This window comes from Ptychodera flava, chromosome 15 (genome assembly GCF_041260155.1).
Source record: "Ptychodera flava strain L36383 chromosome 15, AS_Pfla_20210202, whole genome shotgun sequence".
In the NCBI taxonomy this organism is placed as follows: Eukaryota; Metazoa; Hemichordata; class Enteropneusta; family Ptychoderidae; genus Ptychodera; species Ptychodera flava.
In genome coordinates, this window is record NC_091942.1 from 14,835,515 (window position 1) to 14,862,624 (window position 27,110).

Genomic DNA, 27,110 nt, shown 5'->3' on the forward strand with positions numbered 1-27,110 from the left:
CCTATAGGAATCAACAGTACACAGTATCAAGTTGTTCTCTGATGTTTTAGTTGGTGTGGCCACCTTTAAACCCATGGCTGGTCATTCACCCACAACTGTTAACAAAACACCTTCTGTGGGCTGGCAGGGATCATGTAGGCTTTTGTATCTGCCACTTTGTTAGCTTTCGGTGCATAGAATATCATACACCAAGTGTATTGTGTGGTGGTCAAGGGAAACTTGATGAATGAATGATTGAATGGAGGCATAGTCAATGGCTGACACTGTTCATCAGTGTTGGCTCTCTCATGAAAGTTTGGAATGCAAAAATGTGTGAGAATTTGTATTCAGTATTGTTAGAGAGCTCTCTTGACCATGTGAGTACAACAGACCTTACAACATGGTATAACTCAGCAACTGTACACTCAGAGCCAGTACCTGGACATTGTGTCCCACCACAATAGTGTTGCCAAACACGCTTTATTTGTGCCAATTCAAAGCACCAACCTACATTCGACAATGATTAAACTGGACATCCTGCCAGACAACATAGGAGCTCAGTATCTCTGCTTTCGGCTGGTGATTTTATCATTTACATATTAGGGAATGGGGGTGGGGTTGGTGCACCAGCCTTGAAGGACTATGATCACAAGTTTTCAGGCATTTCTAACTCAATAAAACTAGCTTACTTTCGAAAGCCAAGGCCCCTGCTACATTTTGTTTGTCAGTCAAAATGGAGCAAGGTACAGTGCAAGGCTATTTATTACTTTCATATATGTTCATGCTAGTGGATTAAAACTTATATGAGAGGCACTATTGGGTAAGATGAGCCACTGATGATACAGGAACGAAACAAAATGGACTCTCAGAAAGGATACCAAATAAAACATTTGGAAGGTGGGAGTTTTTTCATGAATAAGTTATATTTCAATCTTTTGCAGAAACTCATGAAAGCATGGCATCCACACATCAGGCTGAAGCCATGACATTGACAACTGCAAGTTGCCATAGGTGGTGGGGGGCTGTCAAGGGATGAACAAGTGGTGAGCCATTGTTAATAAAGTTCTACAACTTACATAGATGAGACCAGCAAAGTATCTCTGTTTCAAGTTGTAAAGTACGCCAGCTTCATTCAAGAAGGTCAAGGCAGCCATATCTTCAATTTTCTCGAACTTCGGAGGATTGATAGCTTGAGTATCATCTCTTTTCAAAGTCACTTGCTGAAATTAAATATGAACAAATAAGTCCTGGAGTACAATTGCATGAAAACTTTTCAACGAATGTGCCATAATTGTACTTATGAAGTTAGCTAAAAATTAACGCAAATATTACCTGTTTATTCTGCACATATATTTTTGAAAGGGGGTAAGCTTGTATTGTTTGCATGTTGTGGTGTTTGCGATGCTAATACTCTCAACAGTTAAGATGTTTACTTTCATTTTGCCTAATTTACATATAGTAGAATACTCTATATACACACGTTGATTCTTTTGTAAAGATTGTATGCGTGCACGGCCGAATGTCAACAGACAACGCGAAAATATCTTCATAAGTTCATAACATCAGGAACATTAGCGAAAACATGCTCTGGCGCGGCAGTCGATTCACAATGATCGCACTTTATTGACAGGGATCCTGGGTGAATGAATTGCTAGGACGCCGGTAAAGTGCGTAATTGTAAAGAACTGAAAACTTGGGGTTAACGGTTGTGTGTCATCATAGTCGTTCACAGCGATTCAATTATCTTATTTGTCAATCCAACACACCACATTAATGTCTGCAACAAGTATTTGCATACCTTTCCAGTCGGTGTGATAACCGTGACCATGTCACCTTTGGTGCTCTCGATCTTGGCTTTGACAAAACCATCTTTTTCATCAGGAACCCAGACACTTTTCTTCGCATCGACAGCGACCATAGTGTCCTGCATCTGTTGCTTCTTGTCCACCACCAAGTACTGCTCCGGATCATCCCCCATTTTGGCGATTTACCCGGGTACTATCCAACACCTACAAAATATGCACGATACAAGATCTGGTCAAATTGACGGGTGAAGCAAGAAGAGAGGTTTAGTCGAGTGGGAGGGGTGAGAAGCCGCGTACGCCAAACTTTGCCAGCCACTCTGTCAGAGTGAGTAAACAGTGTGAAGTCCCCGCTAGCTCGTCAATGACCACGCATCACAACATCGGTAGCTTTGTAAGTATCCTTCCGCCAGAGGAACATAATCCAGTATCCAGGGTCCTTGATAACGTCAGGACACACGATTGAGTCTCTTTTTCGTGACAATGGCAGCGAAGACGAGATGGAGGTGAAACACTTCGTGTTTAGTCTCAAAACAGCACACTTGGGCAACGAAGATTGGAAAACACCAAAACGACTATGTCACTCCGCAAAGTGAAGTGACCTTAATTTACATGCATAAACGATACACACTCGTGAGTCCAAAGTGCGGTGTCATGCAAAATACACCTAATATTGATGGAAAAATTAAATTCTCAATACCGCAAATCTCCCACACAAAAATATTAATTCATTAAAAACCGAAGATTAGAATGACAGGAGTAAAATTCACACCTTAAACGAAAAGCACAGAGTATGGGAAACAGCCAGAAATCCGCAGACCAGCTTGGTAAACTGCTGATTGCAGAAAAGCAACTGCAATGCCGCATATAAACTTGTGCCTTCAATATAATTCAGTATGGGGGAACACAATTTATTCTGCGAAAAAACACAATTGGTCGAGAAAGAAGGTACAAGCCCACAAAATTATAATAAACCAATGATAACTCCGTAAAACCGGCTTATCTGCATAAATTTTAATAAGTTAAAAGTCTACCGACTGTGACGTCATAAGCTCCTCCCCTGGTATGTCACTGAGAATGTCCACAACTATCGGAATGCACATAGTTGGGAGAATTGAAATTGTTGAGGACGACACACTCTCAGTGTCATATTGGCCGGTGTGAACATGATTATATGACCTGGTTGAACATCAATGACACAACAAATCAAACATTGATTCAGAGTATCTGAATTTCCTAAAAGTTTTATTTAGCAAAGTTCGGGAATCTTGCCGCTCGGGTAGCTCTTCTTCTCTTGTCTCTGACCATAGCACCAGGCTCACTGTGCGATGGAGTGAAGCCCAGCTGAAGATTTTGAGAAGAAGCAGTTCAGCTGAGGATAAAGATGAATTTACTCTTCAAGGTCCAGGGCCCCAGTCCTTAAACACGTACTTCATATCTAATGAGCTGCAATTCTCCCGTCGATGTGCGGCTCAATTCGATATACCCATAAAAGGAGAGACCGACGGAGGACCAGATAGATGAAATGATGTGAGCGACCAGTGATGAGCAGGAGAAGGGGTGGAGAACGTACTTGACTTTTCAATATTTATGAAGATAGGCATGCCGTGGAGAAATCGCCGGCTTCCTTCATGTTCCATGAATGATTATCAAATTTATAATACCAATTATATATTTTCTCGCTTCCGTAAGGGAACTTCCGCACGATATCATTCCCCACAATATTGATATTTGCGGCACTGCTTCTCTCTCTCTCTCTCTCTCTCTCTCTCTCTCTCTCTCTCTGTAGGTAGGTTGTATGGTGACCAGCTCGACAGATGTGACCAACACAGTTACGAACACGACTGCGCTCATGGCAACGAGACTGCAGTGTACGCACACATCATGCACATGGCACATCTACATGATCTAGGTCCATATTGCAAAGTACTGAAAGTAGCACGTGTAGCATATTGTATCGTATAAGTTCCGCAGTGAACGGCGTTGCAAGACAACGAATTTAACGTCCTAGAGAGAATCCCTCATGTAAGATGATTATCAGTGCTTCCTATTGTGATGATGACAAGATAAACTTTGCAAAGCTCATCGATCTAGATATTCATTCTGTCTTAGCATGTACTTTTACCGATGAAAATTTGAGAAAAAAGAGTATAGACATACAGAATATAGAGTGTGCCGGTGTAGTGCACCTGTTTTTATTAGTTTTATTTTTCTGATATATTACGGACATGACATATCACTTCTTATGAAAGGAAGGCTAAATAAACAAGAGCGAAATAAATAAGCGAATAAATAATTTCGTAGCAATGGGAAGGCAGTAGAAATATTGGGATGTGCTGGTTTGTTTACAAAGTACGTGGGTTTTATTGCACTCATACAAGAATCAATGTTTGAGCATCGGGAGGAAGTCCATGTATACGATGGAACAGCCTGGAAACTATCAACCAATCAGAATTTTCTATCATACATAACAATATGGCGGGCAACTTGAGGACAGTGGTAGTGCGTCCAAGTGAAATCTTCGACAAAAAGAGGTAATATACTTTGATATTCTCCAAAAAACTGACCAAGCTGTTTTCCTTTATGAAGCCTTTTATTTTTTTGCGTATCAAAATTCAATGAGACTTTTAGTTGAGATCGTCAAAACGGACGGCTTTTAGTTTTTTACGAATCCATACACGAATCGAAATTTGCAGTGTACGACACGACACTCGAAGTCAACATATCGTGTGCAGCTGCATTCAGTGCTGCGTTCACAATTATATTTTGCAAGAAATCGATCCACAAACGATACGTTCTCGCCCCTTTGACATGGTATAAACTTTATCTGAGATGAACTGCGGTGTATACAATCCGCATAGGTAGACGACTTTTGTTTTGTTGTTTTTACTCAGGCGATGCGCAAGACTTACTACGTCTTTGGAAGGATCGTTACATTACAATTATCAAATTATCCTTTAATTGTTAAGAACCCTGACACCAGTAACCATTGCTCGTACTCTCAGTGGAGAGAGTATACAGGAACCTGTAGTATGGGCTTTAAAGTAGCAGGTTTCAGTTGAATCTAAGGGTTCGGGCCCCATCATGTGTTGTTTTTTGTTTATCAAAATACAAATTATAATGCACCGTGTGTAACTCTAAACCAGTGGTGATGCGGAGGTAGGGGTCCAGACACTTCGCACCAAAACCAGTTCGCCCCACACACTTCGTCCCAAAACCATTTCGTACCAAAACCACCTCGTCCCAAGTACTACTTCGCCCAAACCCACTTCGCCCCAAGTACCACATCGTACTAAAACAACTTCGCCCAAAGCCTATAGTACCGTCAACTCGTCCTGAAACAACGATGTTACGACGTATCATAAGGTTGTTTTTACTACAACTTGGAAGCATTAATGTGTTAGGACATTTTGGCTACCACGAACCATATATTGTAGCATGAAACCATAAACGATAGAATAAGAAAATAGAAACACGCAAATGCAACAACTCAGGTGCCTGCGCGGGAATTGCACGATGTCAATTTCGCGAAATGCGTACACTTTCAAGATTTCAGTCCAGGATGACAGAAAGGTGGCTATTTTCAGCTTTACCAGTTAGCGATAAGTTTCGGGCAAAGTGGTTTTGGGACATGACTTTTTGGGGCGAAGTGGTTTTGGTACGAGGTTTGTTTTGGTGCGAAGTGGTTTTGGTGCGAAATGGTATGGGACGAGATGGTATGGTGCGAAGTGGTTTGGTGCGAAGTGTTGGGAACCGCGGAGTAGTAGTGAAACATGCTCTTCCAGATAAATCTGCTGACAACTTACCCCGCTTAGAACTATCTGAAACGTATCTCCTTCACACCCGCCTCTCTTTTGTTTCCAAAGTTTCAGACAGTGTTGTTTAAAGTCATGAATTTTGCTCCCAATCATGACAACCACGATGGAAGGTGGGTGCTTTGCAAAGACAGCCTACCTCTGTGCATTGGATGTGTTGTAGAGATACTAGAAGACCTAGATAGTACACCGACAAAGCAGAAGCACACTTTGACTGCATTTCTTTGTTTGTGCAGCAGTAAGCCTGCAGAAGTTTACTCAGTTCTAACACCCGAAGATCCCGCAACAATACATTTTCTTTCACTCTTACATGGTAAGATAATCTAGTCTTTTGCAATGTTACCATTGCGCAGGGGATGGGGGAGGGAGTATATTTACCTTTCCTGGAGAGCTTTGTAACAAGGTTCAAATCTTTCTTGATGTAATTTTGTTTATACTTGCCATCAAAAATGTTTCAGGTCACCTGTTCTGCAGGAAGAAAATTGAGTTTCCCTGGCTAAGTCATGTGGAAGACATGTTGTTAATTCCAACCATCAGAGAAATACAGTATCCTTCATTCATGGTTTTATGAAATGAGGATTTAGCAAAAAAACTCTGCTACCTTTTTGTTGAACAGGTTTGATTTGGTCTCAAGATCGAAGACTCGCTTCTATTGCAGTTGAAGGTTGGCTTAAATTTTCATATTTATTTATCTATTTAATTATTTATTTATATATTCAGCTAATCCACATGAAAGTTGGTTCCAATGACAGGCTCCTTACAAGCCTTAGAGTGATAGATGTACACGAAAGCATAGCTATAGAGCAGCAAGTTATAGTACAATGCTGAGCAATAATTGCAGAAAAACTGTTCACTTTGAACTTTTTACAATCATGGAAAAGGTCAATCCTAAGAAAGAGATAACGTTAAGACCACAACGGGTAGGTCGGAGAACCGAGCAGGTGTGTAAAAGTTTGCTCAGCACATTCAAGATAATTATGATAAAATTGGGAGGGGGGGGGTTATTGTTAAAATCTTTTTATTTTGGGGCATGTACCTTGTCTATCATATGTTTTTTGAATTCATTGAAACAGTAAATACTTGCAATAGAGTATGAAGTCAAAATTTCATTTCCACTGTTTTCGTTACCTAGTAGTTTGATTGCAAGTTGCATAATTTTGAAAGCTAGAAAGAAAGCATGGCAACAGTGGAAATCTGGAATATTTTCTCAGCCTGACACTGTTAAAATTACAAATCTTGTATGTTGTCAGGAATGTGTATCTAGGAATGTTATCAAATTGTTTTGTCTCAAGCACAAATTTTGCAATTAAATGAGGAAAAAAAATTATGCCACAAAGACGGATTTCTTCAGAAATATGTATTTTACTTTGTTAAGGTTATTAGTTTGTGAGCAAACAAAAGCAAATAAACTCCAGGGTTGAATTTCATCCGTTGCTGAACATTTTGGCCAAACTGAAATAGAACAAAAGAGAAAATACTTGTTATAAAAACTTCTGTAAACTTCTGTAACGGAAATTTTGTTTGCTGCTGCATGGTTTTGGCTCAGTTGTTGTGGGGTCATACCTAGACAATAGGAATTGTGCAAAATGCATTGTATAACCAGCTTGTTTTTCTTTCATATTCACAGCAATTGTTAATATGTGCAGCCATGTGAAATCTCAGGATTTGATGATGTCACTGCTTAACAGCTTGATAACAAAGGTGAGAGAGATTAATGTAGCTAATCTTTACTTGACTATTCAGTGCAGGTGAACGCTCGGGAGCTTGCCGCTACCTGCTGCAAATATGTTAATTTTGTATGTACATAGAAGTTGACCACAGGGAGAATGTTTGAAAGTTGTATAATGGCAGGATCTCTGCAAACCCTTGAGTAAAATGCTAAACTCCAAATTTTCTTTGAACAAAGATTTCTGAAGACTATCATTGAGCTTGTCTTTGAGTCTTCCCAGTCAATTCAACAGAGCATCACGTGAAATAGAGTTGTACACTGTTGTTCGTGTTAACTGTTGTGGAAAGTGGCTTTCAATGCAGACCACATGTTGCCATTGGTGTTAAAATAGCACATTATCTGTACTCAGTAAGGGGCTCTAATTCCAATTCATAATTCATCCAACCCTCAACATTTGTGCACACAAGACTTTGGCCTGCCTTTGATGGGGGTTAATGATATGTACGCAGACGTATAATTTTTGTGCGTCGTCAGTGCATTCTATAATGCAATATATCTGTAGCTCTTTGTCAAAGTCAATTTTTTTACCTCTCACCAATTTATTTGACATATCTAATAAAGGCATTAAGAAGCATAAAAACAACCAATATGTTCCATACATAATGTTGATGCAAACATTTACTTGCAATGCACCAGTCAATTGACTTTCCCTGGTGAAGTCTATAATACTTCACCTTTGAATTTCCTATACATTGTTTTATTCTATTAGTTAAAGCATAAAAATCGAACTCTACTGTCTATATTTAAAATTCATGCTTTATCAAACAGATAGATTTTTTATGAAATGTAAAGTGTATTAAGAGAGGCCTCCCATGAGTTTCAGCACTGATTATTAATTTGCAGAACTTGAAATTAATCTCCAGCAATTTAATCTCCAGCTCAGATGGAGAATCATCACTTTAATAGAACTGTGGTCCTGACAGTGCTGTTTTCTCCATTATTCCTTGGAAATTAAGTTTTACAGAACATTTTCATCTTTCTTTGTGTAACTACGGCTTAGTGCACACTGGATTCCACCTTCCTTTTTCTTCAGTGCAGTTGATATAATGAACAGTGATATGTCAGGAAATTACAAAAGAATTCACTCAATGTTAGTGTTCCACCAAGCATAATAATTGTTTCTGCCTGTTGGTAGGTTTTCTGGTTCATCTGTTAGCTCACACATGGGACTAAGTTGCTACAGTCTCAGTGTATACTTTGCTCATTTGCTTGGCTAAAAAGCCAAAAAAAAACAAGACATTTATTCTGACCAAGATATGACTGTTGAATACAATTACAGCCACAAGAGACTGTTTTCAGTCTCTTCCCAGTGATGAGTATGTACATGTTTCATCCACTCAGTTGATCAGCCACATATATGTAAAATTGCAACAGAAGAAAGTGTATTTAAATTAAACATTAAATTCTTATAACCAAAGGCAGTAACGCATTCCAGTATCCCATTTTAGGTCACAATGTCGGAGACATCAGTAGAATAAAAAGATATCAGATATAGGAATTTTGTTATAGTGATCCTTTAATAATATAGGATAAGGTATTTTTGAATTGAATCTGGTAAACAGATATGGATTTCTGTTTTTCCACAGAGCCTCATCTCCTGTTACAAGTATTAATTTGACTCAACATGGCATACAGTTCTGCAGATGTGACATTCTGCAGATGTGACTTTTAGGCTTCTATATTTGTAATAATATAAACAATACAATTAACATTCTTTTTAGTACTATAATAGTATGTGTTGTTTCTTTAATACTGTACCAATCCACAGTTTTTGGTATTCATTAGTTGTGTTTTCTGCAATACAACAAAACAGATGAACTCAACCAGAAAATTAAGTCAGAACTGATTAATTTCTAATTTGCTTTTTTCAACAAAACTGGCAGAGAGTACTGAAATAAATAATTTAAGATTTATAATTCCTACCTCTGTTCTGTGATAATGATTTGTGGTTGTCAAGTGTGGTAGAATTTTTTCTTGAGCCTTTTTTTAGTGTATCTCCATGGTATAATTGCCTGTCATTATGCAGTGGGTAGGGGTTATTAGGTAATCAACATTGTGGATAACAAGCAGATCATAGCTGCAAGGAGTAAATCAGAGTTTATGTATATGGTTCAGTAAATACAAACCAAAAGTTCTGAACAAAGCTACAAGACAATGAGGCATTTTTCACAGACTTTTAATATCTTACAGCATCTTAAGAGTCCCCAGGCATAACCTTAGTATATCCAGTGACAATACAGTTTAACTGTATTCTTAGTGTAAATCTCTACGTTCTACCCAACACTGTACACACCATTTCTTACCAACAAAGCTCTTCTGCACTTTTTACCAACTCATAATCCTGTGGATCGTATCAGATTTGCTCCAAATATACAGCATATCTAAAGACACCTCTGTTTTCTCAGGAAATGTAAATGACGTATTGTATCATAATCGAGATAATTAATTCCTGGTCACAGAACAGATTGTCAGTATTTCAGTACCTGCATGTCCAAAAACACAGGAGCTAATGTATTGTTGTTTCAATACTGTGGTAGACCATAGACCCTTAGGTCTATGAATGCACATAATTTTATATAAGATGTCAGCTGAATTATAATACAACTAATTCTGCAAGCTCTATTGCCATAATTTCGGCATGTGAAAAATTTAATGTTGACAAATTACCATGTTTGATTTAAAGGTATAATTTATATGGACGAGTTGTACAGGGAATAGTCACTCCATTTTCATGAGAGCAACCAGAACTTCTGTCTACCTTAAAGACATGATGGTCTCCCCTGAGGGTACGTGCAATTACATAAGTGAGCATTTAATCTTTGACATTTGAACATATGAAAGAGTGCCTTTCATAGGGAGCCTGCAGTCTGGTCTCACAGAATGAATTGACACAAGTCACAAAAACATTTCTGTTTTAGAAAGGATTTTGATTCTCTCGGCTTGTAAAGTCTATATTCACCAATGGGAGAGTTATACAGTGCTAAAGTTGAGATGTTAATTGATGGCCTTTGTCCACCACTGTGTATAGAATGAGAAGAATCCAAAGGAATGCGAAGAGCATTCCAGGATAACAGTCTCAAACTGTCCTTTTGCAAATCTGCTGAGGCTCTATAAGCATGGTTTGCATATATAGAAACTCAAAAGATTGTAGACACTGCATGATTTTCCATTGTACACAAGTGGATGATATCATGAGAGTTCTCATGTACTTGATGAGTACATATACTGCATAATCTGTATTCAAGTTTCACAGTGTTATATCAGGCAGGCAACATTCTATTTCAGACAGACATGTTACCAAATTTATTACATTTTGATATGCGGTGGTACTTATTATATCTTGCTATATGACCTGATCTGCGATTGTTCCCAACGTTGGTATTTTCACAGATTGGTTCTAATGTTATCATCTATCAGTGTTTTGGTTAGGGTTAGGAACATCAATAAATGATTTTTGGAAGCTTGCAAAGATTTCTTCCATCTTTCCGTAAAAGGGTTGAAACTTCAATAATGTTTAAATTTAACCTGCTTATGTTCCCACAACCACTAACTAAATTTTGTCCCGTGAGTGTCGATTCTGATAGATATAATTGCCTACAGTCATCATGGAGGAACTGGATATGATAGCCTGGTATTCAAGTGCGTTAAATCCACAGTCACCACTACTGATAAGATTCTTTTGCATGAACCACCATAACATTTATACTGTGATCAATAAATAAACAATCAATGTAAATCTTTATGAACAGGAATTATTGCATTAATCTTAAGCTGGAAAATATACCAGTGAACACTTACACCATGTCATACTTTATAATAGAAGAATAAAAGTCACTATCTTTGACATTGTTTTGATTTTTTCAATTTTAGGAAATTATGGTAATTCACTTTATTTTGCTGACTGAAAAATGTTGAGCTATCAGTAACACTAATTATTTGCTGTCTCAATATTTCACAATGAAATGTATGAATTTCCCAATAATATAATTTCTTTAATCAAATAGAAATTATTACATCATCAAAGTATTGACATCATTACACCCACTAATAAGCATGAGCTCAGCCTCTGTGAGTTAAGGGACTGTGGTTTGAACACATTTGATATCTGCCAACCACAAAATAAATTTTTCAGCAAGAAAATAAAATAATCAATCCTTCAACTGGATCAAAAATATTGTCAACAGATGTGGCATTGTCCGTGTACTGCTCTGGTATTTTGAAAGGATGAGGGCATATTGTCAGCCTTGGAGCCAAATTTAATTATTTTCATTTTTTTGTATGTAGCAGTACTTTGTACATTTATAGGCAGCACAGCTTCACATATAAATATATAAAGCAAGGAAACCAAAATGTGTTACCTGTCTAGGCAGAGTTTATTAATTTTACTATTTACCTAGCCTACTGAGTAGGCGGGTATAGTTTATGTGGCTACACATAAACACATAATATATTGACCTCAAATATATATATATATATATATATATATATATATATATATATATATATATATATATATATATATATATATATATATATATATATATATATATATATATATATATATATATATATAATATACTCTTTCATTGTTGTTTTTGCAAAACCTTCATTGTGGATACGATTTCAATAAAGGCTTACTTTACTTTACAAATCCAAAGAATTGGAGGTTTAGACTATTTTACAGTTACATTTTATGTTCAATTTGGTATTTCTCCAATCAGCCGGCTCCTACCTAAAGATCCAGATTTAAATTGGCTCTAAGTGTAATGGAGTAGCAAGTATATACTCCTATGTCTTTGTGCTGTGCTTGGCAAATTTAATCAGTTCCCAGTCCAGTGATTCTCTTTATATAAATTGGATTAGCTGCTGAGGATTCCACTAGTTTACGGTTCTTATTTTGTAGATCAGTATCTCTAACTAACAGCCTAAAGATAGATACCCCAAGATGCTACTGGATACAGCTATATCTGTCTCTGGGGCATAGATCACAGACAGAATTTATCAGCTTTGTTCTTAGAATGTGGAAAACTGTAAAATAATCATACCAACTTCATGTTAAGAAAGATAACATTTGATTAGCACAAAACCAACATTTTTGTAGTAGGACTTTAAGTACACCACTAATTCAAATACCTTAAGGCGTTCTTTTTTTAGTTTGATTCTTTTGTCGTGATTTTTTTCTTGACAGTTTTGTTGACCTCTCATTACCTGTGTAGACAGAACCTATTGTATTGAATGCATTGGGATTGTACCAAACTCTTGTGGTGAATGTGACAATCGGTATTGTGTTTATCATTCATAGTTTGTTCAATACAGTATGGTGTGTTGTCAAGTACTGAAGTTTTTTACGTCTCACATACTGTACAACATCACAGGATTGATTGTTCCGAAAATTAGTAAGTGTACGGTATTTACAGGAGCAAAAGACTTCTTAGTAAAAGTTTGAAGTCATTTTTTAGTCCCCACAGACACCGTTCAGGGGACTTGTAGGTTTGGCCGTGTCGGTGCATGTGTGGATGCATGAGTCTGTGCATCCGTCCGTTCCCGCAGATATGCCTGGAGGGATTTCATTCAAACTTGGTGCAAAGATTACTCCATGTCATGCATACCATGTCATGCATATGCATGTCAATTTGTGTTTTGATAATCCAATATAACTGCGTGGCAGCCATTTTGTTTCCTGTATTTGACGTCAGTGCATCGCGTTCACGCAAATTTCTCAATCCGTGTGTGCGTGTGTGCGTCCATCCTTCCATGTATCCGTCAATCCGTTCACACAGAATCTCAGATATGCCAGGAGCTATTTCATTCAAACTTGGTACAAGGATTACTCCTTATGTCATATATATATATATATATATATATATATATATATATATATATATATATATATATATATATATATATATATATATATATATATATATATATATATTATACATACACACATGTCGATTTTTTTGTGATCCGATCTAATATTTGATTAAACTTTGTTCAGATGTTGATCTAACAGTGCTGTAATTCATTTCATTGATACTTAGTGGTATCGCTTATGAAATGTCGAGTGATAATCTGTCAGTGTGATAATAGAATGCAAAAATGTTCGGTAACATCCTGTCGATTAGTTACTGAGTGACTTATTTAATGACCTTTTGTAATTAGGGTGGTAGCCCACATTTGTTTTACATTGTCACCATCATGCAACTCAACTTTAATCACAGACCAGATTAATGAACCAGACTCTATCCTCTCCAAGGACTTGTAATCAAAGTACCCATTAACAAGTGGGGACTGTGTCATCAACGATGACTTGTTCATTAAGTGTGTATGTGTAATAGCAGAATGATTATCAATCTATCAGTCAATCAACCGATCAAAACATTGATAATATGCCAAAATTAATAAGCAGTGTTATTCTCAGAGGCACAGTTGGGTAGATGTACATTATACGGCTTAGCAAACAATTGACTCTTTAATTTATGCTTGAAGCTATTCACAATGGATGCTTGTCAAATGTCATATGGTAAGGAATTCCAAAGTTGTTAAGCCACAAATGAGGAAGCTCTTCGATGTGCTTTCAGTCTATACGGTATATGTACTCACAATTTATTTTGTGATTTGGAGTGCAACACACAACAATGTCTGTAGGGGCTAATACAGGGCTGTAGAAAATAGCTGTCAGCTGGCAAAAACAACCGGTTGTCAGCTAAAGTTTGCCGGCTGTAAAAATTTAGTTTTTATAGTAAAAAATGAGGACATTTTGCACAAACTTTATGTGCACATACACTACTTGTAACCGCCTGTACTTTTATTTTTGCCACCTGTAACCAAACTTTTTTTTGTATATAAGTTGTTTCATTGGTAACATTTTCTTTAGTAACCGGCAAACTTTTCTACATCCCTGGCTTAATCAAATCTAGAATGTAGACTAGAACTTGGCCATAGGTTTCATTAAGTCAGTGGTATTGAAGTGGTAGCCAGTGAAAATGCCGGGGATTGGATGTGTATGGTTTGTGTTTTTTTACTGTGAAACAGTTTTAGCTGCTGCATTTTGAGCATGCTGAAGGAGATACTAGAACTAAGAAGTCCACACCAAAATGAATGGCAGTAGTCTAGTTTAGAAGTGTGTGTGTGTGTGTGTGTGTGTGTGTGTGTGTGTGTGTGTGTGTGTTCTCTTATGAATGTAATTATCCGACAAATGGAGCCTGTTGTAAGTCTGGTTTTCACTTTTTCAATCGTCTAACCCTGTTTTTAAGTTTAGAGGTCCCTAGCATACCATTGAAAGCAACTGGGTTTCACCCAAGATTGAAAGGAGGAAAAAAGGTTGTGTCACCTTGCATCACACACTGCAAACCAGTAACAATTCATTGACATCAATACTATTCCGGAAATTTTTCAACCGATAAAAAGCAATGAGGGACAGGTAGTAACAAAGGCCCTTTCTATTGAGTTGGCAAATCGCCCAATTTAAGAAAGAAAAAAACTACAAATGGCAGAACATTCTCTAATAGCGTTTGCCTAACACAGTTTAACCCTGAAAGTTTACTGAAGCATTCAAAAAACTTCATTTGATAGCCATTCATTGTGTAACAGAAAGTAATGTAGTCTTTTCAAGCATATCAAATGATGAACAATTACAGAATAGTAACTGAGCCCAAAATTAATTATTTATAATAGTGAAAGCATCAGTTATCAAATTTATCATCCAGTCCCTTTAATCTATCTGACTTCAGTACTACTGTTCATCTATACTTGTATACAGTTGAAAATGGATTGCAGAAAATTAACAATGAGTTTAGCCAAATATATGCGTTTCAAAAACCCATCAGGTTCAATCACCTGGAACAGTATCTTCAACAGTGAACATGGACAGTTGGCCTTTACAGTAAATTCTTGAGTTATGGAACATTGGTCGATAAAACACAATACTTTAGACAAAGCTGGAATGAACGCAGTATCTGCCACTCACTTTCAGTTTCTGTCAAGGTATAATTGTGGTAATCATGAATATTCTTCAGATAAGTAATACAATAGTCAAGCACTTTGAGAGGGTTGTGGTTGTAGAATTGCTTCAGGATCTGATCGCTCAAGGGTTTCCACAATTCAGTTCAAGCGTTATTGACAGACTATTTAATCACCAGTGTTCAATTGTGGTGTATTGGATAGACTTATTCAAATACAGCTGGAACTAATCGAGTCGTTACATATTTTCACTAAGTTTTAATTTGAAACAATAGTCCATCACTTAAACAGAGTAAATGTTTCCCTTTTTATTTTGTTTGTTTTACGCTTGTTTCCATTGTTATGATCATTGTGGTTAATTCGTATATTCCTTGATGGAAAAAAAATGCATAATTTTATTTGCTGTAATTCACTGCTGAAAGTATAATGCGCAAGAACTTTTCATTTTGCTGCGTTGTTGAGACATTATGCTTTGCCGCAGTTCATGTGGGTATGTGCTGCTGGGAAATTTAATAATGCAATGAGTTCAATCAGTAGTTGCTAGAGTATGAAGCCATTTCACTTGTGTCCTTTTGATGTTGGGATGTCAATAATTGTTGGCAGAATGGATAGAAAAATACCTGAAATTTCTGTAAAGGTGGCTCACTAGTGAAAGTGCAAGTACCACCATACAGAAATTGTCAGATCTCATCTAGTCTTCATGTAGACATTTTGGCATCCTGTCAAAATTTCCAAGAGAAGTGCTTTAATTGACACCAGAGAGAGGAAACAACAAGTCTTTCACTGGTTAAATGAAGCAGCAAATCTTTTTTCACACAGGAATTACACAGAATAAAAGATTTGACAACATCTATTTTTATAGTTCTAGTTTCTATGTTTGTACTTGCCTAGACATTGCAGTTGGTCTTGCATGCCCGCAACACACAGACCATGATCAGAAAGGAAATTCCAGTGCTTGTTATTCTCTCTAAACATCCAATTTCACGTCCAACAATTACTGTTAATTTACCAGGGCCATTACGTTGTCTGCGTCTCCACTAGAAGAATGACCATTTTATGTAATATGTATTTTTCTTAGTGAGCACGTAATTCTGAAAGAAATACTCAGACGCCCAGATGGAGTACCTAAATGTATAGGTATTGAATTTACCCAATAGGATGTTTCTTAATGTAGCTAGGTCACTCTCAGTATGGAGATCTGATGGGCAAGTTTGAGGATTACATAATGTTTTCAATGTGAACGGGACTGGTGGAGACTAATTTACAACTAACTGTTATCCACTTTTAGAATGACTTTCCTAGTAGATGTATCATGATGGTATGATTTATATAATTGTTTTGATTTCCCCTCCTTCATACCGAAGTGTTAAAGTACATAATTTGAATAGTGTGGTAATCTGTAAAATGGCACCAACAGGATGTTTTCCTTTGCAGATATTGGTTTGTGTAACGTCGTGCAATTGGTTTCTCGCTTCTAAGCATATTGAAATGTAATTTATCTAGCTTTTAGACATGTGGCGAAAAGAGTGTTCCAAATGACCTTCTCAACTGTTGGACAAATTACATCATTTCACCACATCCTTGTCACATACACCGACAATATTCCAGATCGGGTCACCAAGTCACATACAGGATATGTAACTGAAAATTGAAACCTAGCTGACTTTGCTAATTGCATTCTGAAGTGCACTCTAGTCCATGTGTTTGATGTAGTATTTCCCAACATTTCCCAACATTTGACAATATATCAGTGCAACCTCTGAATTGCTAAGAAGCTCTTCCATCAACTGATCAACGTTCCTGGAAAATGAAGCACCTCCTGTAAGGCCAGTGCCATTAATATCCCTTCGGCTAGTGTGCTAATCTGAGTCCAGATCTTTCACTGAGTGTCAATAGATATCTAATTTATCAAGATTGCCTTACTGAGGTCAAAGGTCATGATACTTTCATAGCTTATTCAAAAGGATGAAGTTGAGTCGAGGACAGACACCTCTGACATCACAATTAGATTTATTCTTGATTTCCATCATATATCAATACAGATATTGTGAAAGGATATACAAATTATACTTCTTAATGGTCTTGTACAGGACAAACATTGGCTGTGAGACCGACCATCAAATTTATCTCACCTAAATTGAAGTAAACTCTTACAGGGAATACAACTATTTTCACCCAAAATGTGTGAAAGTACTGATAGGAGCAACAGCTGCATCATTGATGGTCAGTTTGTTTTAATATGTAATCACAAAAGTCTGTTTGTGGTTACACTTTTATAATTTACAGATTTTGTAGTTTCAATTCTTGAACTTGCAGTTGTTCTGTACATACATCTGTGGTCTTTACCAACTCCAAGATTGTCTGCCTCTGCAACTGAAAAATATAAAAGAAAGGAGAAAAACTTGTATTTGTTAATTCATCTTGTGTTCCTCCAAAAGCCTTCAAACAACTTGCTTAATTTGTACTGGCTATGAACACAATGTATTGTTCTTTAAGAGTTATGCATTGTATTGTTACGTTGACCCAAGTGTTACTGGTACAACCAACCGATTAAGCAGTTTTAGACATAAAAAGAACAATTAGTTATCAGCAAAGAATGACATCCACGTAGTTGGATCTAATTACTGATTACGTATAATCAAACTTCATTAAGCAGTTTGTAATTAGATTTTTTGTTCTCTGAACGTCTGCTAAATTTCTGCTAGTGAATCGTTTTCACGTTGGATTAGATTTGCAAACAGCACAGACTTGATTGACAAAGACTGCCTTGTATCATTTCTGTGTGTTGAAGCAGGGAACTGACATGCAAAAGACTTCAGTTTTGGACTCTCAAGCTGTGCCTTATTTGACACGTCAATTGCCAGCAGTTGCTAATATAATAATTGCAGCAGTGTCCAGCAGAGGCAAAGTGTACCTTTTTATTTCTGGTGCCTATAGAGCTATGTATTAGTTGCCCAAAAGGTCAGTTGCTGGTTTACACATACATGCCACACAAACTTTCTTCAAGACATGGGATGCAAGTTTATAAACATGTTACACAGATTTCTCCCTGAAAATGCAAGCATTTACATATCACTTGCAAATTTTATCAACACATGTCCCAAAAGGGAGGCAGATAAAAAGATGGAAACACGACAAAAAAACCTTTCAGACTAATTTGAATACCTATTCCCTTAAGATAAGCATTTCTGAATTCCTGAGCTGAATAGGGCTGATATTAATAGTTTATTAATTTGCAGAATTAATCGCCTGTATCTCAGCCATTTGATGAAATTCAAAGCCAAGTAGTATTCACATCCATCACATAGGTCTTTCCCTTAAAACTCAAACCCTTTCACCCACCTTCTTTTGTAGAAATCTTCTTTTCCACTTTTTCTCTCCATTCTTTCTCCTTATCTGCCATAAATTCTTCTTCTATGGATCCTCATACTCATAGCCCAGCTTACACGACTTTTTTCTCCTCCATCACCCGCTCTCATTTCTGTTTCCACTCTATCCTCAGAAAATTCCTTCACTGATGTCTATGTTTCACTGGCTGCCATTCCTTGACAGGAAGTTTCCTCTCTATTTTTGCTCATTCACGCATGTTTGCCAAATAGCAGACTGACACTTTGTAAGTCTGTTTAAAAAATTATCGCAGCTAACGGACTTAAGGCAGGAATTTGACTGCTCATTTCTTGACTGTAAAAGGTACATATATAGCAGAAAAGTCTGACCGCTGGTTTAATTGAGAGAAAATAGCAACCAGACAGGCTGTCAATGTCATGTACGGTCATAAATTATGCACATAAATCATTTTGGTGCACTACAATACAAATGAAGGTCACGTGGAGTCAGCTTCAACCTATAATCTTGTATGGATTTTGATTGTTTTGCATCAACTGATTGCAAAGAAATGGAATATTATCAGCAGGAAAGATGAATGTGAAGTGATCTTAAGGATACTGCTAGCTCATTTGCCATGAATTATATTCTCTTATGTTAAGGTGGTATGCGCCTTGAAACTGAAAGACTGAAACTTTTGCTCAAACTTTCCATAATGAATCTTCGGAACGGTTCTCTTACCAAATCAAGAATGAAAATCAGGGGTCATCAAGCAAAGTTTAGTACTAGATTAACAAGTGCATTTACCGAAATTCAAAATGGCTCCCACTCCTGTGTTAACTGTATGAAAAAATAAAACTTTAGACTTTTGAAAAGCAGAGACTAAACAGGTTTTTTACACCAAGAGTTTTACAATAAGCCCCTACAAGTGGTAGACAAAAGTATGGAAAAAAATTGAGAGCCCACATATGTCCCTGCGGCGCATTCTACAGTTGTAACTACACAGTAAAAGGTATTGGTAAGATTTGTAATACTAACCCAGCATGGTGAGCCTCAAAGTACACTTACTGCTAAGCTCATTTATATTAATGATACCAAGTGGTAGGCACCTGGCTCTACAGTTCAGTCTCTCCCCGAAGACAAATATTTTTTCGTGTGTTAGGAATCCGCATCTGTTGCTATGCGTTATTGATCTACTAAGTGCTTCTTCAAGAATTGGGTGGGTTATTTCTGTGCACAACATATCAGTAGCACTCTTCTCCTTTGAATTTTCAGTAGAAGCCTATTGTGTTTTAAAAGTTGAGTCTCTCATGAGAGCAGTAGGTTTCAAATGTAAATGTTCATATCAAGACGAACATTACAATTGACTTGATTGGCTTATTTAATTGCTGTTGATAAAACAAGTTATATGATCGGAGAATAGTTTTCGAACAAGGGCCAGTAAGAAGTTCTATGAGATCTTTGCGTTAGACATATTGAAAGTAAAATAGCAAGTACTATTAATCGTCCAAGGAGGATAATATTGGAATCGTAGTAAAATGTAAAACTTTGTGACATCTTTTCAATAAAATTTGCAATAAAAGTAGTGTATTACATGGTAAATGAAGGGATATGGGAAGTGCATTATTCCCTTTAGGTAGTTCTATCTTCGTATACTCATTTGAACAGTTGAAACTTTTACTTGAAGACAAGTAGGAATACATAAAATTATTCAAAGAAGAATAAAATGAATAACCCAATGAAATAAAATCAATAACATATGAATGTGGTATCATATTTTTCCTGTATGTAATAATTGGAGTTTTGATATAGATATTTAAATATATTGATTGCCATATTTTGTCATATTACAAAATATGTCAAGTCAAGTCAAACCCCCTGTATGATAGGTATATTAAATTGTCCTAAAACCAAATTTAAACAAAATTTAATATTTCTGTGAAGTGAAATATAATATAATGTATTGTATAGTGTGTCCTGTCATGGAGTATTTAAAATAAACATGCAAACAAGTGAGGGCTAGGCATCTGATGAAGTGGTGTTGGCCAAATTGATGGAACATCAGTGCGAGCAGTATCTTCTGAATGAGTCATCGATTTTATCTTTCATGTGCAATCAAAGGAGTCCAACTTCACAAACACTAATGGTGTGCCTAAAGTCTGGTGGTGATACTGAGAGTGATAGGGCCAATCCTTGAAAATAGCACAGCTTGAAAACATCCCACGAAGACTTCCGGTGTTATTTTCAAGAGGATCTGAGCTGCATGCCATGAAAAAGTCACATCTTGAAACTGACTCAGTATAGTGTTCTTGTTGTCTTAATAATTGCTTTTCCTATCGCGTATTCAATTTATATTTCACCACCACGTGGAATGTTAAGTTTTGGAGATCCTATAATGGCGAAAGAAGAAATATGCAGCATGCAGTAAGGTTCACAATGCAGATTTTACTTGAATGTAAACGGCAGACTGTTGTCAATCATGCATTCCATCGTAAACAGAAACTATTGGATATTAATCTTGTGGGCAGGCAGCATCACTGTGTCTCTGAATAGTTCTACAGCACTGACACATTGTACAGAATGCCACAAAATCTTCTTATTAGAGCCTTGGAAATCAACTGCTCTATAGCAATATTCTTTCATGGTACTAGGGCCGAACTATATTCCCTGTAAATCACTTTCAAATTGATGGCTGTTGAGATTATAACAAAAGGATTATAATATTTGTTGCTTGTACGTTAACCATAGTTTTCATTGCATTTGGTAGTGTCTGTGGAACAAATGTAGTTTGAATATACAATGATGAGAATGACAGGTCAGATTATCATAAAGTATTATGATCCAGTATGAGTTGTAGTATGATAAAGTATATCTGCTTCATGAAACTGAAGGATGCATTTTTCCATGATGAAAACAATAAATCAGTAACTTTTAATTGGTTTTGTGCATGAAAAGTATATTCATGTTATGATAGCTTCAAAGTCCAGTAAGTTCCTTGACATCACAGATTTAGTTTTCAATCTGTTTCATGATGCAGCTCAAAGTCTGAAAACAAGTCTTTAACTTTTATTATCCATAGCATGGGGACCATAAAAGCTGCAGTTTATGATGATTACTGTGTGCACAGTAATTTAAAGGGAGGTGAGAGTACACTTTACAATGAATAATTTAACAGGACAGTGCCTGGATCCCCATAAAGTAATACATAGATAATGCCTGTCAGGGATTAACCATGCATATTCTGGAGGAGATTTGTAGAACAATTGCCAGTAATCAAATGTGGGGTTAGGGAATTGTTTTTCTGAAGCAGAGTAGGAAAAATCTTTGCTTCTAAAGAATATCTAAAACATTTGCCACATTGTGAATGGAAGCCAGTGTAGGATATAGTAGACCGGTTTCTTTCTTGTCTGGAGCTAACATCACACTGGCTGTCAGCTAAAATATCCTGGCTGTTGACATTATTAGTCATTGATGGAAAACCAGGGACAGCTTGCACAATTTCAGTGTGCTCACACACTCCTTGTAACCTCCTATACTTTTATTTTTGCCACATAAGCAAACTTTTTACATCACTGCTATAGTGACATCCGTTTATCTCTTTTGTGAACATGCGTAATATCAAACTATACCTAGACCTTAAATGAATGAAAAGTATTCTAAGCAACCCTTTGGCAGAAGCAGCGTTTTTGTGATGTCACATACAAAACGAGGAAAGTACTCTGAATCTGTCTGCAGTTTACAGACAATCAACTATCTCAAAAAGCTTAGTTTTGATGAAAGTGAATTCAAAGCTAAATACTTTGCATTTTCCCTCACTGGATAAAAGAAAAAAACGCTTCAGAGTATCCCTTTGGAAAAAAAGAATGCTATCATAAGAACACATTGCCTCCTTCCTCACTATCAATGGGTTTATTTATCAATATAAATGCAGTTAAAAAAGGTTCCAGTAATGTAATTGTGGCCTTTTGGGCAACTTCGATACTATTAAAATACAGTGTGACTGATGGGTAGCAGTATAAGCTTACCTTCCCCTTCTCATACAAGAAAAAATTACAACAACTGAAATCTAAAGTGCTCCAGAAATTCTTTGTATAGTGTGAGGGAAAGAAAAACAGGTCTATAAAGTTTTCCCTGCCCTCTTATCTACTTTAAGGTCAACAACCAGACACTGATAGTATATTCCATGGGGAGACCGGAAAGCCACATCAGAACCATTACACACTGTGAGGTGTAATTACCAATGTAATACTTAATTAAGCCTTGTAAAATTTGTTTGTTTTCACTCTCGTTAATGCACTGAGTTCACATCAGGCACACATTACAGTTGGATAGAATATTCTAAGAACGATTGAGATTGATGTCCTCTATAGCTGTCCCAAGGTAGTGGTAGTGCCAAAATCGACATGATTTACATGGATGTCTGATGTGTGCCAGAGCAGTTACGTGTATCTGTGTAGACAGCTTTGAAGTCAGTAAAACATCATTTAAGGCTGTCAATTTTTTTCAGTTGTACAATCCTATGCATTCCAAATTTTTCACCTATTATGTGAAATAATGTTCAGACTTGATGTGAAAAAGGATTTAATGATTAATTGTACAGTATTATTTACCATATTACTTCTAATACAAAATGTGCAGGCTTTGAAAATATGTGAAACCTGCCATATCATGAGTCGTACATAAGTATATCCTTAACTTCCTTTCCATTTACATCTCTATTGAAGTGCTTGTGCAACTTTACTATAGAGAATCAAAAGGATTGTAATACAAAATTTGATCTGAAAAAAGCTAAAGTAAATGCGGAACTGGCATTTTGTACATTAGCTTGTTCAATTAGAAACATGATCACTAAAAAAGTTTCATTGTTATAAATTAGTTGCATTACGTCTTTGCTACTAGGGGCTGTTAATTATGTGTATTTTATCATTAATTGCTGGCTAATTAAAGTTGTTATACAGTAGTATTGATGCTACTGCATTATTATAAAAGATTTTTTAATTCTTTTACCACTTTGCAGCAAATAAAATGAAATAAAATCACAGCTGATAATTGAAATAAATACTTTGAATGTGTGCACAGCTTTAAATTGTTCGGAAAACTTGTAACTTAGCATTACAATCGTGTAGCTGTATATAGCCGTGGACAAAATGCATTTTGTTATGTGAGCGCCAGATGGCATGTACCTTGTTGTTTGTCACATTAGCATTTATCCTCTGACAGACTTCAGGCAAATTACCTGATCTCGATACTCACTTCATCCTTCAAGAAGGGATTGTTTCAGTGCTTTAAACCCTAACTTACACAGATTTTTCTGTATGAACACTCCAGTTGTATCAAACTTTGATGGGGAAAATGTATAGTGACATCTCCATGCTCCAATCACATTTCAAGTTAAGCTTGGTGAGTTTCCCTGGGGTGCAGACACCATTTGTTTACTTTTTGTCATGCTGTATGATTCTTTGTTGAAAAGGCGCTCTATATATCTCCCCAGCCACTGGCCATTGGAAAGATAAACACAGTATCTTACTCCGATGATTATCTCCCAGAGACCCACACAGCTATATTTATGTCAATTGGTTTTTTTTTCATCCCATACCTATACAACCTAATGTATTCTATAGGGACACTGTTTGATTGTACAAATTTTCTAGCCATCTCTTTCAGGGCCATTCATTGTTCACTTCAATACTGGCATTTCAGTAACACCTATTAAAAGCATCCCTTTAGTGATCTGCTGTATTACTTTCGGTTAATACCTCAGCCACAAGTGTACATGGATACACAACCTGATGAGGTCAAGGGGTTTCAACATGGAACATGGAAAAGGTTGTACTCTATAAAGTTTGCAAAAAGGAGTTTAAAAGACTCCAAATCCAGTCCTTAGCGTATATCATTGTGCTGCCTGGAGGGTTCTAAATTTGGTAAGCTATGTGGGTCTAGTGATAATGATACGGGTCGGTCACTTCATGACGTCAATCCATACAGGCTAACAACATACTCAGTAGTCATTGTGCCTGATATCACACCATATCACTTTTCTTGGCCGCTTTAAGTGAGGGTCTTCCCTGGTATACTGCCAGCACCACCCTTGTGAAGCTGTAAAACCCCAGCTTCACAATGCTTCTACTATTTTAGGGTTCTCTTTTAGGTCAGTGGCCTTGCAAACATCTTTTGAATGGACTGTCTTCCATTCATTTGTTTCAGTGCTCTAGTTTTGTCTCCTTTCTTTAGCATGCATGCACTTGTCAGATAATTGCTAGATTTTTTGAGAAAGTGAGAGTGCTTTTCAAGCAGGCTGCAGTACGTAGTTGTGAAGTAAAACAAGGGAAAGTGAAACCTTTAAAAAGACTGAACTCACAGCTGACAGTGTCTTTGAGAGGTACGCTGTCTGCAGAATTCATCTTTTCACAGGTTTGCTACGAAAATTTGCAAGATATTTACCTTTGTATGGTAGTTTGTGTGGACCCTTACATACAACATTAAGGGTAAATGGGTACTTGACAAGGCAATTGTATGGGTATGTCTACTTTAAAATTGTTTTATTTTCCTCACCATTCACTGGTTGTGTTAACTCTTTGAGCGCCAAAGTCAATTTTTGTTGCCTATATCAAAATATACACCAGTCAATTTTTTTCTAAATTTCGCTAAAATTATGATAAAAATCTGAAGCCTATAAAATGTGATGTTCATTTGGTCCAAAATTGTCAAAAAAATTACAGAAAACTCCACAAAATCGGTAAAATGTTGCACACTATAGTTTTGGTGGCAAAAATTGCAGCTTTCAAAGGGTTAAAGGTATACAGTTAGTAATTCATAATTTTAGTCATTATCAAAATTAATCTACGAAAAAACCTATAAATTGTTGAATAAATGTTTAAAAAAATGAATTACGAAGTATGTTAGTAAAAGTAATAGTGTTCCTACAGGATACGCAAAATTAGGATAAATCCTCAGAGAATCAGGAGATACTTCAATGTTTTGTTAAAACAAAAACGGTGTTCTAATAAAAAAGATCAACTGTTCTATCTTAAGTTGTAATCATTTACTGATCAAATATAATCTACTATAACTTAAACTTTTAAAATTGTGTGGAGAGCTTTCATCACCTGATCTGCTGTTTGTCATTGTCAATATCAGGCTGCCCTGTGAAAGTGGATAAGCCAGGACACATCAGGATTTCTCATCAAAGCAGCACTCAGGGTTTCAAACAAGGGAACCCTAAGGTTAAAATTACAAGTGATTTTTCATTACGTATCTGATCTTTACTCCCGAGGTCACGACGATATTAAAATGACAGTAACAGTAGAACACTTTTGAACAACTTTGCTTTCCTGATGTAGTCATAATTTTATTCTCTTTGAAAAGATTTATTGCAATTTTTGTCGTTACCAACTCATCTGACTAACTCTGGTTATGTTTTTGAGATTAAAGTTTGAAGACAATGTTTACTTCAAGATAGAGACTGAAATCTCATCTACAAGGCGATATTGTGTTACCTGTGTCTTCAATATGATACCATAGTGAAGGGGCCTGTATCTCAATATAGACGAGGTGGTGCTCTTTGTCACACTTTTTAACTGCCCCATTACATGTTAGCCTCTTAGGTTACAGAATGAATGGGAAGGGTAAATTTTAGAAGGGCAATTACGAAGAGATAAATTACGGAATGCCAGAATAAAATCATCATAATTAATAAAAAGTTAGTAGAACATTGAATATAAACTAAGAGGACCAAAAAGGGCTAATTAACGTGCAAGATGTAACCCATAAGACATACCTATAAGACATACATCTTGAAATTGTAAAAAATCTCAGAAGGAAAGAGAGTCAAAAATGGCAGTTACAGAAAATGGCAAATGAACCTGAAAAATAAACAGCACTACTGATGAAATATGCATGATTATGATGTAAAAATTCAACAAAAGCATTGGCTCCTTGGAAAACTAGCATACAGTATGAAATATGATAATGTCAGATATAAAAAAACACAAAAGTTAGAAAACAAGACCATATCAGCAGGAGGCTGTACAATCACAAGGACTGGTTTTTACATATATTGAATATTACACCAACTTTGTGATAGCTTGCTTTCGGTACTTTGAGTGTGTAATTACATATTTACGAAATGAAAATGTTTGAATCAAATATTTCAGATCAGATGTCTCTTTTGAAGTGAACAGGAAGTAAAATTAATGGATGGAGAATATTTTGTAATTTGTTGCATCTTTTCCTTTTAGAAACAAAATTGTACATGGGTGGTAATCTGCAATGATATTGAGAAAGGAATAATTGGGTGTTTCTAGAGGCAAGGAAACATGAGTTTTGAGTGGAAGAGAGCAAAAGGACACAAATTTTGTCATTTGTAAAATATCTTCATTAAGATCTGATAATTTTTTAGTTATTTTGTCTTTAGAGTCGTCAAGGCAAAAACGTCACTGTTGCCTTGGTAACAAGGCCAATCACCTGTGTCTGGAAACTTTTAAGTCAAGAGAGCATCAA

General features: G+C 36.4%; 2 protein-coding genes across 11 annotated transcripts in view; one reads left to right on the top strand and one right to left on the bottom strand.

The window, feature by feature from the left end:
- The window catches only part of LOC139151273 (myosin heavy chain, striated muscle-like), a 64,470-nt gene extending 61,771 nt beyond the window's left edge, over positions 1–2,699 (bottom strand). For 4 of the 8 annotated variants that reach the window (XM_070723946.1, XM_070723948.1, XM_070723950.1 and 1 more), the window contains exons 1-3: positions 2,554–2,699; positions 1,778–1,988; positions 1,056–1,199 (exon numbers count right to left, since the gene is read on the bottom strand). In XM_070723946.1, coding sequence (XP_070580047.1) covers positions 1,056–1,199; positions 1,778–1,957 — 324 coding nt within the window. In that variant the 5' untranslated portion in view covers positions 1,958–1,988; positions 2,554–2,699. Of the gene's footprint in view, positions 1–1,055; positions 1,200–1,777; positions 2,387–2,553 lie in introns of those variants that run through there. The other 4 variants (XM_070723947.1, XM_070723949.1, XM_070723952.1 and 1 more) reach the window with 2 other exon arrangements.
- A 210-nt stretch (positions 2,700–2,909) lies between these two features.
- Positions 2,910–27,110, top strand: part of LOC139151275 (meiosis inhibitor protein 1-like) — a 65,708-nt gene continuing 41,507 nt past the window's right edge. The window contains exons 1-5 of one of the 3 annotated variants that reach the window (XM_070723956.1): positions 2,910–3,350; positions 3,571–4,315; positions 5,648–5,909; positions 6,213–6,260; positions 7,224–7,297. In XM_070723956.1, coding sequence (XP_070580057.1) covers positions 5,672–5,909; positions 6,213–6,260; positions 7,224–7,297 — 360 coding nt within the window. In that variant the 5' untranslated portion in view covers positions 2,910–3,350; positions 3,571–4,315; positions 5,648–5,671. The remainder of the gene's footprint in view (positions 3,351–3,570; positions 4,316–5,647; positions 5,910–6,212; positions 6,261–7,223; positions 7,298–27,110) is intronic. The other 2 variants (XM_070723957.1, XM_070723955.1) reach the window with 2 other exon arrangements.